Here is a 15238-nt window from a genome sequence, read left to right as displayed (position 1 = left end):
GGGAGCCAGGGCGGAGCCCGCCGGTGCCCCTTGAGGAGGCTCCGTGAAGGCCGGACGATGTCGGATGGAGTTAGTCCGAGGGAGAGCTTGAAGAGGAAAAGCGGCTTCTCTGAAGCCTCACCTTTCCTGGTGTCTGACGTAGCCGAAAAACACATAGCGAGGAGCGTGCACCCTTACCAACGCAGGTTACGGGCCTTTCGCCGACCTCTGGGGTGACGGGGGCAGGTGGGTGGCTGTGCCGGCTGCCCCCGGCTGGCGCCTTCGGCAGGAGCTGCCTGCGCCCAGCGCTCGCTTTGCTGCGCCTCTTCCCCCGCAGCGCGATAAATGTCTCCGCTGCAAGCACAGGTCCAGACAAAAAACAAACAAACAACTGGATGTCTAGAAAAACGCGATAGAAAAAGCTCAAAGTGCAGTAACACCCTCAGATCGGCATAAGGAAGGAGGAAGCGGCGTAGCCAAAAAGAAAGAGGAAGCTTTAAGCTTCAGTTTTCACAAAGTCTGCAGAAATGCACAGAGCTTGCTGGCAAGGACGCCTAATTTCTATATAACACCTGAAAATCCAGAGCAGAGAGCACCATAGAAATAAGCGTCTTATGCAGCAAGTTGGAAGACTTAATGTTCATTGTATAAAGACCTGGCTGTTTAATGGGCTATCTCGTACTTCCCCCCCAATTTCAAAAGGGCAGACGTAGTTACTAGAATTACCACTATCTTAGGTCTGATACAATCTAATTTCATGGTGTGTGATCCAGCCATGAACAAGTAAAACATCCTTTCGCTTCAATACTGCCTGCATAGTTTTGTTTTCATTTCTATATAAAGACAATATTAAAAGGCCTGTTTTGCTTACCTAGCTAGCAAATGCATTTTACACACTCACTGAAGTCAGCATGCCATTTCACGGGCAATCCAAAGCTGTTACTGATAAATACAATACTAATAAAAACTTAATTTGCTTTTATATTTTTGCTGTTGCCTCTTTTTAATACTCTTGTGCTCCTTTTCCATTCACTGCGTGAAGCATCAAGCACTGTTCCTCTGGTGAAACACAGACACTTCTAGTTACAACCAACACTCGGGTAAAACCACGTTTTGTTCAGAAACGCCTGCCGAGCTGTACAGACAAAATTGCTGTGACATCAATACGGTGTCGTTATCTCAGGATAATACTGTCTACGCTTTGTGGAGGACACAAGTACAACACCAATGGCATCTAGTTACACCAAAACTCTGTCTAAACAGTCTTGCCGCCTCTCTGCCTGGCTTTGGCTCTGCTTTGCAGGTGGGTCGTGTCCCGCACAACCCCAGTGCTGCCCGCAGCACCCAGAGGGTGTCTCCCCTGCTCGCCCAAAGGCCGGGCACACAGATAGGGCAATTTAATTCAGAAATGAGTTGCAGAGATAGTAAAACCACCTCCTCGTAATTACCTTCGTGACTTCGCGTGCTGTGTGTGACATCTTGCCATACGATAAGTCCCTTCCAGTGCATCTCTGACGCCCAGCTCCCAGCCACGCATCCGCTGCGCTGAGCTAAAGCCGGTCGCAGGGCTTGGTCCGGCTCTGCCTTCGTAGGTAATTTCACACCACCTCTGTTGGCTGCAGCATCTCGCAAGTGCCTGAGCACCTGCACCTGCGGGGAGATGCTTATTTATTGGCTCTAAGTAGGAAGACAACACACTAATCCTCACTTCAGCATGACTAAAAAGCCACTAGCCTTTCTGTGATGTTTTTCCGCCAGGCTCCCTCTATTAGATGTTTGTTTTCCAGGGGTGTTGTGCCAAAGGGCCTCTGGCTGCAGCTGCGCTGAGCTCACGCCTGATTTCTTGTGAGAAAGTGCCATCCCGTGGCTGCGCGTGACATCCTTGCTGCTGCGTGTCTGAAAACTTAACCTCAGGGCAACCAGAATCCCTTGTCCCCACAGCACAGACCTGCTGCAACCAGGCCGATGGCCAACCGCCCCCCCCTCGCTCATCCCCAGCCGCCACGGCCTCTCGGCAACAAACCTGAACTCCAGCAGTTCAGCTCCCACATCTTCATTAGTTTCTGGCTTCCTCGGAGTTTTACATGGACGCTTAGTTTTTATTTACCTGTTCATTGTAATTCTTTGGGGGACAATTGTTGTTATTTTTCCCTGTTAACGAGGTCTGGCTTGATCACAGGGGTTTGCAAGCTGGAGATGCCATTACAACAAACAAGCCAAAACTAATCACGACCCTACAGACTTTCACCACCCTACAGACTTTCATCTCAAACCAGAACTGCTGCTGAAAGGACCCTTGACATGACTGTGGGCAGGAGTGTTCTACCTCAAGCTTCTAATGCAAGAAAATAACAGGTATTTCTGATACTCAAAGTTGGACAACCAGACAGGTTTCTGTCTTCCCAACTCAAGCCAATTTAGGTCCTGAGCGTCAGTGGAAATCGAGCACATTTAGGCATTTTATCCACAAAAAACAGAAATAGAAACCACTACCTTTGTTTTTTGTTTAATACAAATTAGTTTTTAAGCTGCTTTCCAGCTGGATGGCCCCAGCATGTCCTGGTGCCTGGGGCTGCTCCTCCCCAGGGGCAGCGCTTGGCGCTTCCCCTTGCTGAAGTTCAGGAGGTCTCTCTCACCCCGTTCCTCCAGCCTGCCCAGGTCCCTCTGGATGGCAGCACCACCCTCTGCTGCATCAGCCACTCCTCCCACTTTGGTGTCATCTGCCAACTTGCTGAGGGTGGCCCCTGCCCCACCATCCACATCATTAATTAATGAAGATGTTAAATAAGATCAGACCCAATATTAAGCCGTGGGCTACACCACAAGTTACTGGCCTTCAGTTAGACTTCATGCCACTGATCACCACCCTCTGGGCTCAGCCAGTTTTTAGTCCACGCTTCTTCCACTTATAAATTCTAATCAATCCACATGAATGCCAATAACATTTTTTTTTATTATTGTTATTCACACACAGTTGAGCCGTGTGTCGGGCTGTGTCAGACTGCTGTGGCTGCAGTAGCAGCAGGTCTAGCAAGGTAACTCCAGGAGAGGACTCAATCCATTCACAGCTGAATATACCAGTAATATCTCTTCGAAAAACTTACAGCAGAGATGTCTTGTCTACTTAGAAACCACAGGGATCTTGACACGACAGACTGAGCCAGACATCAGAATCCTTAGTTAGCGGTTTGGTTGTTGGACTAAGGAATTACCTCAAATGAATGTGTTCAGCCCAAGTTCAGGAGCAGCTATTTTCCCCTCCCCAGTAAAGGAGTCTACAGAGAGGCCTTTAATTTTCCTTAGCCAGGCCTTCTTGCATGCTCTCTGCTGATCCTCTGTGAGCTTTGTCTGGTGTGCCCCATACTGAGCTATGGCAGCCGTCTCATACGCCTCCTTCTGTTTTCCTGTCAGGAGCCTGAACCCACTGTTGCTTGGGGAAGGGTCTGCAGCATACGGAATAAAAGGCTTTTTTCTCCTGGAAACCGCTTCATTTTTCATTTGTGCAATCATCACCCGTGTTGATTTGATCAGTTCAGAAGAAGCCGTAAAGGGGTCGATAAGCTGAACCCCATCTTCAGGGAGAGGATTGACTTTACGCTGTCGTCCCCTGGGAGCTTTCTTTTCTCGCAGCAAACCACAAGTCTTGGGACGTACGATGGAAGGAGCAGGGATGGAGGACATCACAGTGGGTCCATGCAAAGAGCTTTTCAGCTTGAGCTGCAGCATTTTGGTTTCAAAGGGTACAGAAATTCTTTTCATCATCAGAGAATCGCTGTGCAGTCTCGCACGTTGGAGCTGGACTGCCTGGTCCTTTTTGTGTTGCAGAGGGGTTTGGTATAGATGTACTTTTTCAGGGCGGCGTTGCTGATGTTCCCGTGGAGGTTCCTGTGTTTCCCTGACTTTTGCGGTGTGTTTAATACTGGAGCTGGCGGCGGCTGCCTTGTGGGCGTTCTGCAGCGTGCTGACCATTAAGAAGAACTTGTCAGGGGACATGGGACAACACAGGTCTCGTCTCTTTTCATGCTGCAAAGCGGCTTCTGTCCTGTCAGGATGTGCAGATGCGTAGAGAGAAGGGCCACGTTCAGATTTGCCATCTGTTTCCAAAAATAAAAACAACACATTTGGAGTTGAGGATAGTTTGGATAGATGAGGACAGTTGAGGACTACAATGGTCCCTCCCAACCCCTACCGTTCTGCGATTCTGTGACAGTTTTTGTGATCGTTGTTGGCAGGGTGGTGCTCTAAGCAAGATCAGGGATGGGTGCTGTGTTGACAGGCATACGGGCACCCCAAGTTTATCTATAGCTACAAGCCCATGGTGCCCATTTCAGTTTGCTCATCCTCGGCCACACTAGTGACATTGCCACCAGCAGAGCTACCTCTGTTTTGGCTTACTGAGAAGTGGTCCTTACCATAGCCTGTATGGGTCAAACTCAAGTCAGATTCTCTGACATGACGGTATTCGTGTGCGGATGGCTCAGTATCCACCTTGGTTGAAACCATGGTTTCGAAAAGGAATGAGGTTCCCCACCACCTCTTCCCACGCACCCCGTTCTTGTCCTACAGTTTGTGCATTGGGAAAAGGCTTCAAGACAAGTCATGGAGAAATCTTGGAAGTAGCCAACACCTGGGAACTGGTTTGAACCGTTACACCTCAGAGCCGCGTTTGAATTGGAAATGGCAAGACACGCTTCACAGCCTGGCTTTGCCACCTCGGGGGCGTAGGGAGTGACCTGTGCTGTATGACAGACACATCAAGATGGACTGTGTGATTATGCCCTTGGCTAAGGAGTAGGTGGGGATTATGGCACAGCCTGCGCGAGACGCTCGGTCCCACGGCCTTGACATAGCGCTTCATTTGTCACTTTGCAATGTCACGCTGTTCGCGTATCATCGCTTTGGAAACAATTCTGTTTTTCCAGACTGGTTAACTGAAACTTCCACCCTCTGGAAATGTATTTCAGAGAACATTAAGTTACAGTGCAGGAAGGCAGAATACAGCAAAATAAACTAATGAAAATGACTGCTTGTTCTTCATTCCCAGAATTCAGAACCATTTAATCTGCACCACCTTAGTGACAAACACCAGCAGTTTGGGGCTAGATACTTTCAATTGGTATGGCTCTTCTAAGTAAGATTTCAGAATATGTCTCAAACTTTAAGATCCCAACAGATTCTGAATATAAAACCTGAGAATAATTAAGATGAGACAAAAGCCACGTGGCCACAGCCCACGTTTGTGATCTCAGCACTATCTCATTTTCAAGTTTCAGGTTGCCACGTTGTTGCTGGCTGAGACAGTTTACATGTAATATTTTAAAACCAATTTTTTTAGTTACTGCTACTGAATACCAACTACTTGAATAAATTTTGTGCGCAGTTCTCCTACACCTGTTAAAGTAATCAAAAAATAGAACAAGGATATAGTACAAAAGAAAAACCCCACTGAGATACCAGAGAACGGCTTTATAGCTCAAGCTGATCACTTCTATCTGTTTGATAGATCTAAAGCAGCTTCTGTAGCCACCACAGGCTCTGCAAGTGATCTGTCTTTCCGCTGCAAACCTTTCATCCAGAACAGGCCCGTCTTCCAGAGATCCCGACCTTTTATTCCATCCATTCACATACCTTAGGTGCCCTTGTTTGCAGAATGACTGTCCTGCCTAACTGCGAAGAGTCCTTACCGCTGTCTGCTGGGATTCCTGCAGAATGTGCTCTCGCTGCCTTTCCCAAGGCAGAGGCACGGGCTGGCGTGGTGCCAGGGGTGGAAGGCTTTTTCGGCTGCTCTGCCTGGAGACGAAAAGTCTTTTCCATCTTGAGAAAACGCTGCCGCTGCTGGCGAGCTGCTGCTTTCATCAGCTCATAGCAGAGAGCTAGGAAACAGAAGAAAAAGCCATCTCTAAAGTTCGCTGGTGTTAAACTTTTTTTTTTTTTTTTTTTTTTAAATAAAATCTTCATAAGTGATGGGATTTCAAGTCTTTGGTTACTGTTTTGCCTCTTATCACAGCTTCTAAAGGTCTAGGTACTCGAAATAATCCAGAGATATTTGCATATAAGCTGCATCACAGAGGTTACCATCCGATGGCCTTGAAAGCAGGAAAACCTTCTTGGCCCTTGAGTTTATCTGCAATATACAGTTTGATTGTAGAGCTGGAAGATTTGTGGTGCATACTGTATTAAATAACTGCTGATTTAAAAAAAATATAAAAATAAAATAACATCACAATGTTACAATTTAAAAGGTGCCTGCTTCCGTGGAATTGCATTTCCCGGTGGTGGCAGATCCTCAGTGCAGGTGTCCTATGACTTTCTAGAGTATTTTCTCATAAATAATTCGAGCACTGAATCAGCAGCCTGCTTCCGTGCGCGCCAGCTGTGAGAATCTGAATACTACTCCTGATTTCGCTATTACTCAGGTAGAAAGCGACAGTGCCTGTTCTTGGCAAACATGTCGAATTTATACCAAACCATTCCAAAAAAGGTACAAAGGTTTTACAAAAGCCTGGAAATGACAGAACTATTGAAATGCAACAGCGCATCTACCAGACTGCACTCTTAAAAAAAAAAAAAAGCAGTGAGTCTGTTATTGATTCAGATGAAGGCAGCGGGTACTTGAAATTATTTCTAACTCATTATAAGATGATGCTGCAGTACGGCGGGGGCTGTACGTCGTACCTTGAGATACTCCCCAACCTTTCGGTGACCAGCAGCGGATCCAGCAAGACGGCAGGAGCTGGTTGGCATCTTGCGTCTCCAGAGCAAGGGGGTGCATCAGGCTGAGGTCGTGGCGTTTCAGGCGCTGAAGGCGCAGCGGCATTGTGCTTGAAGCCCCCTCAGACTGGTTTTTCTTCCCCACCGTCTCTCGCTCGGTGCCTAAGGTGTAGTCCCACCTGACATCCTCAAACTGGAACACCAACAGACTAGTTGGCGAGTTGACCACCATCCTGGAGAAGGGAAGGAAAAGCCGTATAAAAGCCCAGATATCGGTTAACGCAGGAGTTAGTACCTCACAGGGCCATTTGCTTCTGTGCAATACAAAACCTGAGAGGGCACTTCAGCAGATCTGAGATAACCATCACCTGTTTAAGGCAGCGGTAGCAATTAGTCCCATCAATCAGACACAGTACATTTTAACTCATACTCTGTAGGAGCTCGCCGGGGCTCTTTTCATTCAGCTCTGTGGCAAAATTAGTTTTAAAATAATTAGGATGAAAATTGCCAACAGTGGACTGAGCTAGATCAGTGCAATGCCAAAAGAAACTGGAGATACCACATCATTAAGGACATTTAAACCTAAATTGGAGGGGTGTACTTGGTCTGGTTGGGATGGAGTTAACTTTCTTCATAGCAGCCCGTGTATTGCTGTGTTTTACAGTTGTGACCAAAACAGCATTGATAACACACCAGAGGTTTAGCTATTGCTTACACAGAAACTGGGAACTACCTTCAGCTGAGAGGTGCAGACATGAAGGAACCTGGAAGTGTTTTCTATGCTTCGCTTTTGTGAAGAGGCAGTAGGTCAGGGAGCAGGTAAAGGCTTTGTCAGGCCTTGGCTCGATTCCCCCTCTTAAGAAATTTGGTTTCTCAGTTCAGCTTTACAGCTGGTCCATAGAATTGTTTAGGCTGGAAAAGACCTTTGAGATCGTCAGTTCCAGCCATTAACCCAACACTGTCAAGTCAACCACTAAACCGTGTCCCTAAGTGCTTCATCTACATGTCTTTTAAATACCTCCAGGGATGGTGACTTGACCACTGCCCTGGGCAGCCTCTTCCAATGCTGTATTTTAAGTTGTATAGAAACAGACTGTTGTAGATTGCAAATCGATTTTCAGCCATTGCTAACAATAATGAGTTACTGAAGCAGTCAATAAGCAGTAGAGCCCTTTAAAGCTTCTTTGTGAGAAGGACAGCAAAAGAAAAAAAAATACATAATTCCTTAAATCACAATGTTATCTGCCTGGTTTGGTTCAGAGACTGATGGGAGTTGTCATCACCAACCTGTTTTCTGCAACACAGAAAGAAGATACGGGGTCCCCTCTGCTATTGGCCATCAACACTTTCAGGCAGGTTCCAGTCAGGTAATTAAATATACGTATCTTTCCGTCGGCACAGCCGCTGATGACTCGGAGATAGAAGAACTCCAGAGACAGAACTTCCCTGAAAATACAGTGTGTCTGCACTGGTACATTCATCACGCTTTCCCAAGGAGTTGTGATCAACCACCTCTTTTGCCTTGGAGGAAACGCAAATTCTGCCTCCATCAACGGGCTACACGCCCGTTATTTTGAATATCTCATGGAGATATTCAAAAGGCCGAGTAGTGAAGTCACACAACGGTCAGGGCTGGAAGGGCCTTCTGGAGCTCCCCTAGTGCCACCCGCTGCCAGAGCAGGGGCACCTCCAGCAGTGGCACAGGACGGCGTCCAGGCGGGTTTGGGATGGCTCCAGAGGGGGAGACTCCCCCACCTCTCTGGGCAGCCTGTGCCACTGCTCTGCCGCCCTCACAGCAGAGAAGTTCCTCCTCAGGTGGAGATGGAACTGCCTATGCTCCAGTTTGTGCCCGTTCCCTCTTGTCCTGTCACTGGGCACCGCTGGAAAAAGTCTGTTCCCCTCCCCCTGGTACCCTCCCTTTGGGGATTGGTAAGTGTTGATAAGATCCCCCCTCAGTCTTCTCTTCTCCAGACTGAACAGCCCCACGTCCCTCAGTCTTTCCTCATCAGAAAGATGCTCCAGTCCCCTCATCATCTTTGTAGCCCTTTGCTGGACCCTCTTCATAAGTCCTTCATAATCACTCTGTGTCCAAACCAACCAACCCAGCACGTCCTCAGAGAAACCAGTGCTGTTATGGCCATCCGCTGCGTTTCAAATTTCATTTTTATGGCTGGGAAAGTAAAGGAAAACAATGGAATGCTACAGATTTCACAGTTCTGATAAGCAATTAAAGTATTTGTAAATAACACGATATAGAGTTGGTAGGGTTCAGCAAGTAACTTGGCCACCTCTGCCACAGCCAGTACCTTTTCGTGACCAGGCAGTGCGACACCCACAGACTGGGATCCTCGAAGGGTTGGGCTGTCAGTCTGTCACCCCTGGTTGTGAACAAGCAGTTGCTTATCTGCATTTTAGGCTGTTTACAGGTCTTAACTGACAAACACTGGTTCTGACATCTTGGCACCTGTCACCACTTTAAAGAGGAAGGTTGTTGAAAGTGAGGATATTTCAAATCCTAAGAAATAATTAAGGCATTTTGTGTTCCTATAAGAGACATTTTCTACACGGATTTAGCGGACAGTTGAATACAACTTGAAACACGCCCAATTCCTACTTCGGGTGGCAGAAAGCCGTTAGGCATCTCTTCAGGTTTCCCAACATGCTCCATCCCAGGGCGTATCCATCGGTGCTTCCCGTGACGAGGTGCCACTGATCAAAGGACAAGCACTTCACGGGGCCTTGGTGCCCCTCTAACGTCTGCAACGTAAAAGAAATAGGTGCAACGCTGTCAACAATCTGGACGTAAATATGCCAAAATATCTTGCGGCGTTCACAATACCCACCGCATATGGTATATCGCGGTTTTACGGGTGTTGTGATAATATATCAGTACATCCTATGGGTAACTGGGTTAGTTTGATGGTCGCTTAAAAGAAATATTCTGGGTTGATGGCGAGCTACCAGCACAGAATTCACATACATTTTCCAGCTTTATTGCATGTGCTAAATAGATTATTGTGAGCTATTGTGAGCTCAGAGATGCGGACTAATACTAATTGTGGATGTCTGCGAAGATAATTAGCAGACTCTGGCCTCAATCTTTACATGGCAGGGCAGCTATCCAGCTGCTTCAGCGTTATAAACTGGTTCTGAGAGCAAAGTTTCATATTTTGGGCTAACCCATGATGCCTCTGACAACAAGAGCTGTTAGTCAAGCCCTTCCCACCCTCTTCCCAGGTTCGGAATGTTTCCGCAGGAGAGAGATGAATGGATCTGCAGAGAACAAGTAATGATGGGGGTTAAGAAGGACAAATCAAACACCGGGTTAAGATTGGCAGTTGTTTGCAAATCAGTTTTAATACTATTTACTCACCAATAATTCTACAGTTTAAACAGCTTTTGGGGTTTGGATTATTTTTAATTTTTTTTTTTATTTTTTTTTTTTAAATAAAGTCTTTGGCATAATCAAAAAAAAAAAAGCTCTAAAACAAGCACAGGAGATTTTGGACAATTTAGAACAAACTTATCCACCTAAGAAACTTACTTTGATCAGAGCGCCTGTGTCAACGCACCAGACTTTCACCAGCCCTCGGTCGCACCCGCTGACAACGCGGGTGCCGTCCGTCTTCACTGCCCAAACAGCACTGCTGTGCTTCAGGGTCTTGAGACACTTCCCACTCTCCAGGCTCCACACTGTCAGGGGCAAAGTGGAGAGTTATTAAATACGTATGCCCCAACAATACTACTTTTTTTTTTTTTTCCTGATTTAATTAAAAGATGCTGCTGGAATTGCAGCTCTGCGTGGAGCCACGTGTCGGCATGAAGAGTCTAATTGCATTGTGGATTTTTTAAATGTGAAGTCCAGGAAATGGCACATCCCTGTCAGCCTTACTCTGTACGCTAACAACAAGGAAATCTCTATCAAAGCTGGAAGTTGATGACACTGTCCCAAGACTTGGTCTAGCCCTATAGCCCCAAAGTCATTAAAACTGAATAAAAGCAGAAATAAGGGCAATTTGTTCAATGACACGGAGCCCTTGTATGTGCATGTGTCAGCTTAGGCTGTTCTGGAAGCAAAAATACGAGACACTAAAATTCACCTTCCGATTTCTAGGCTTACTTCCCAGCTCCTGCTCCTCCCAAGCCCCACGTACGCTGTCCGTCGCTCAACTGCTGTTCGCCGCTGGCTGGGGAGCTGCTGGGCTTGGCTCTCACCTTTCACCATCCCGTCTCTGGCTCCTGACACAAACTGCTCTTCGTGTAAATCCAGGCAGGTGATCGTCCCACAGTGCCCATTAAAGACTTTCGTACAAGCACCGCTGTATATATTCCAGCATCTACAGAGGGCCGGGCAAAAAGGGAAGACAGTCATTAATTGATGGTTTATTCACTGTATTCATTATTTCCTGCTTAACAGGCCCAGCTTTTCTCCCATACACACTAGGTTAAAATCAGGAGTCATTCCACTAAGGTGTCGGAGCATTTGGAATGATCAAGTCAGGCTTAGTATTACATTTTTACCTGTATACCTCATTCTTCTGCCTCCAAACTGCCTGGAAACACGTGGTTGGATTTCACCTTTGGCACAGTTACCTTCAATTAACCTTAAAATTTAGAGCTTTACAGATAAAGTTGTTTCTTTACTGGCCGGTGCCAAGATGATTTCTGTTGACTTTATCTAGGGGACACAAGCCTGCACATAAAAACCAGCCCTTTCGGAGCGGGAAGAGCAGGGAGGACACAGCCCGAGGCAGTATAAACTCCATTTTCCTTAAATGCTGCCTTCGATGAAGTTGGGCAATTGCCATACCGGAGCCGGACAACTTGTTGTTTAATGTTTCACCCCTCATCGTGATACTTTTGAGATTTAGTGAAAAATAAGACATAAGAGCTGAACATCTCCACCCACCCCTTGTTTCAGGGTGCAGTACCCGGCAAGGAACAGAGGTGCGGCGGGGACCGGGGTGTTGACCCTGCTTAGCTAAAACACCGCGGACAACCCCGGCCTCCCTGAGCTCGACGCTGACCTCAGCAAAGCCATAGTCTCCCTGCAAGTGCCTACGGGAAACACAGCTGCTGTTTTAAGACGCTTTAGGAAAACCTGAGCATCACTTCTCTTCCTATTTTATCATTCAGTACCAGGTGAAATTAGGAAGCAGAAGCTGTCCTATGTGGGTAGGGGATGTGTTTCCTTATCTACTGTTCTTCATTACTCTAATGGAAGCGATAGGAAGGAGGATTCCTAAAGATGGGGGTGGAAGGTTTCGTTTTCCCCAGATTTGCCAAGGGGCTGGTAGCCCAGGGCACAGTCCCCCCTGCTGCTCACCTGATGCTGAGATCAAAGCTCGCGCTGAGAACAAACCCTTTCTTCTCATTGAGGAAGAGCGCTTTGATGCTCCCAGCGTGGCCGGAAAGAAGAGGAGGCACTTCTTTCATTGCCGACATAGCAAGAAGCCTCACTTTTCGGTCTGCAGAGCCAACGGCTACCAAGTTTCCACCGCTGTAATGGATTATTCTGCTCCGGTCTGGTCTGGATAAGAAAGAGTGGGACAAGCTGTAGCCAGCTAGCAAGGTACAACAGGTCTAAGGCCGTGAACAGGCATTTCTCTGATGCTTAATGCTCTTCACCGAGCAACCTCATGGGCAATAGGCTTCAGCGGGTGAATCCTTTGCAGGGCACCACGGCCAAGGTCCCTCGTTCTGCATAGCCAAGTTTGAGGGGAAGCACGGAGGGGGGAGAGGGCTCCTCTCAGCCCTCTATCCTTCGTGATACACTGCGGATTGCCAACCCTTATGTCTTTAAAAACAACTTACCTTGATACCTTTATAAATAACCGGATCTGACCCTGAGGATTTCTTAACACTGGTGCTGAGGGACCTTTCTCCAGCCATACATTCCCACTGAAGGATTGCAAGGAACGGGATAGGTTTTGGGAAGCCACCGTTCGGCCTTACAGCCAGGCGGTCTACTCACTGGTCTGTGAGGACACGGATATTGTAGGAGCCGCAAAAGACATTTCTCTCTTCCAACTGAACCGTGTCAGTTTGCAGATCGTGATAGACCGCCTGCAGATGGTCTTCCTCCTCCTGATGGAAAGGGAAGTAGGGAAATATAAGTCAGAGAAGGGGAAATGCAGCATTATTCCATCATATTAACGTACCGGCTTGGTGCCCACTATAGTGACGTGACCAACAGAGGCAGAAGGTGCTGGTAAAGAACACCCCGAGTGCGGGAACCTCCTGCTTAGTGCAGAAACAAGGCTTGTTCCCATGCTGTGTTCCGTGGCAAAAATGGAAGACCTGAGAGCTTCAGCATTCATTCTTCAGGAAAAAAGCCACATCCTCGTGATGCTGCCCAGCCTTGCCAGCACCTCTGGGGGGATGAGTTAGCTCATGGCAGGCGCTCAGGGAGGCTCCCTCCCACGCAAGAAGGTGCTGAGCAAGCACTGGTCCTTCCGAATTGCTCAGGAGGGTGCAAGCCAGAAGCAGGAGTGGGAGAAGAGCAAAGCAACCCCAAATTCAGTCCTGTCCTCCAAGACCACCGTGCCCTCCTTCCTCCCCAAATACCGAAATGCAGGATCCACGGAAGGCAAACAACCTCCAACATACCTTCAGTTTGCTTTCCCAAGTGTGGCGTTTCACTTCGATGACATCACCCTCTTCATTTAACTGTGGAATTGTCACACTGACTGTTTTAGCATAGTTTGAAACTGCTCCTCTTGGGGACAACCCCTGGAATAAACCAGTAGAGGCAACGCAGTCACTGCAGAGCCCGTGCACCCAAAGGATACTGCTCCTGTGTTGATGCTTCAGCATCTCCATGGGACGCTCAAGTTACGTGCAAAGCTGAGCTGCACACGCTGGTATTGTTTAAGAGACCAGGCTTGCAGTTACCATTTTGTTGGTATAAGATTTAACTTCTTGTGAAAAATAGTATTTTTTTTTCCAAACTCTAGTCTTAAGCTTTTAATACGCTGCAAAGCTTTTCCATGTCACCAGAAAGAAAACTGAAAGCGCACCTCATCTCTGGTGAGTGCTCAGTTGATTCAGAATCCGAACCCACTGAGATGCTCTCCAAACATCTTTATCAACATCTAAGATCGATTTTTAATGTGTGAAGCCTTCCATTAAGCCTTCTTTGAATGCTAGCACGGACCTGAGATTTCCATGCTCTCTTCACAAAGCAAAGCGTGAAAAGACCCCTAATGTTATCTCTTTGGGGGTTCCCCTTTACACTTGGCTTGGTCTATGGCAGGTCTGTACTAACCAGAACAAGCCTTTCCTCGGCGTTCTGCTTTGCTCTGTCCCAACCACCAGTTCGGACTTCTCACAAAGAAACCTAGTATTCCCATCTTCTTACGTGGAGCAAATAAAACTCATTTTTGAGCTGCCTCAGGGAACCATTGTAGCTCTGCCCAATTTCCACTAGCTCCTGGAAGTTCAGTATTTGCATTTGTGACCCAACTGTTTTCTTGATTACAAGAACGATTTGATCCATTTTGAAAACTGACAGCTCTCTAAAGGTCAGTAAAAGCCATTCTGTTGTGCTTACTTGTGACACTATGAACATCTAACCTGCAGCTCTGCAGCTGAAAGAAGGAGGAACGGGGCAAAGTTGGGAGGTGGCCTCTAGCAAAAGCATCTCCATCTAATGGCTTGGGCAGTCGCAGAAAAACACCCTTTTTTTGAAGTGCACAATAATTGCAGCAGCCCAGGCATCGTACCTGCAAATACAGGATCTTCTCCCGTACTATGCTTTGACACACACGTTCCCTCTTGACTTCTTCGGCCAGAAAAGCCCAGCATCTACTCACGGCAGCGCATGTGTTGAGGGATTTTTGATCCAAAAGCCCTGAGGAATTAAAAGGACAGAGTGGCAAACCCCTATCCGCATTAGACACCACCCATGACCCTTAGGGGAAACCATCCTTAGAAAATCAGAGCAGCTTTACCCAGGATGCCCATGGACAGGTGAAGTGGCAGGCAGCGAATGAAGTCCTTGGATTGGTTGACATGAGGGGATGACTGGAGAGATGGAGGAACCACAGTGTCATCTTGATCAGCTGAAGACATAAGAAGTGAGTTGTCCTCTTCATCAGGACCATCCTGCGAGAAGCTCTCAGTGTTTTGGGGCCAGAAGCACATTGCTGGTGGTTGACCACCTAGAAGACCGAGGAATCGACAGTCTTGTAAGTGCTTGAGCTTTGGTGGCTGTTAATGGTATTAATGGTTAGTAATGGCCTTGAAAGAGTTGGTTGATTTTAATCTGACTCTTCTGCCAATCCCATTAGTATTGTACTGTTTAAAGGAAAATGCTGAAAATACCCCGTGTCTCGCGGGGCAGTCCACACCAGCGGGGTTTGAGGGCAGAGGATGACAACTCTCCCCACACACCACTGCCCTGAGGGCTCCTCACAGCTGGAAAAATCAGGTGACCCACAGGGCCGTGGGGAACCCTGGGTGAGCGTGGTGGGGATGCGGCGTACCGGTTTTCCCTTTACAAACACAAGATACTTCACCTCTTCCACCTCTATCTACAGCGGTCACC

General features: G+C 47.4%; 1 protein-coding gene across 1 annotated transcript; it reads right to left on the bottom strand.

Moving 5' to 3' along the window:
• Nucleotides 1-3192: 3192 nt before the first annotated feature.
• On the bottom strand, nt 3193-14835 carry CDRT1 (CMT1A duplicated region transcript 1). Its single transcript, XM_009880022.1, has 14 exons — nt 14643-14835; nt 14415-14542; nt 13300-13422; nt 12665-12777; nt 12017-12220; nt 10906-11027; nt 10235-10383; nt 9305-9447; nt 7978-8136; nt 6655-6923; nt 5664-5852; nt 3880-4073; nt 3576-3696; nt 3193-3422 (listed from the first exon to the last, which is right to left on the bottom strand). Exons 1-14 carry the CDS (start codon nt 14833-14835, stop codon nt 3193-3195), a joined length of 2337 nt encoding a protein of 778 aa, XP_009878324.1.
• Between the last annotated feature and the right edge of the window lie 403 nt (nt 14836-15238).

Source organism: Charadrius vociferus, unplaced genomic scaffold (assembly GCF_000708025.1).
Source record: "Charadrius vociferus isolate BGI_N301 unplaced genomic scaffold, ASM70802v2 scaffold532, whole genome shotgun sequence".
Lineage (NCBI taxonomy): Eukaryota > Metazoa > Chordata > Aves > Charadriiformes > Charadriidae > Charadrius > Charadrius vociferus.
This window is presented reverse-complemented; position numbering and strand designations above follow the sequence as displayed.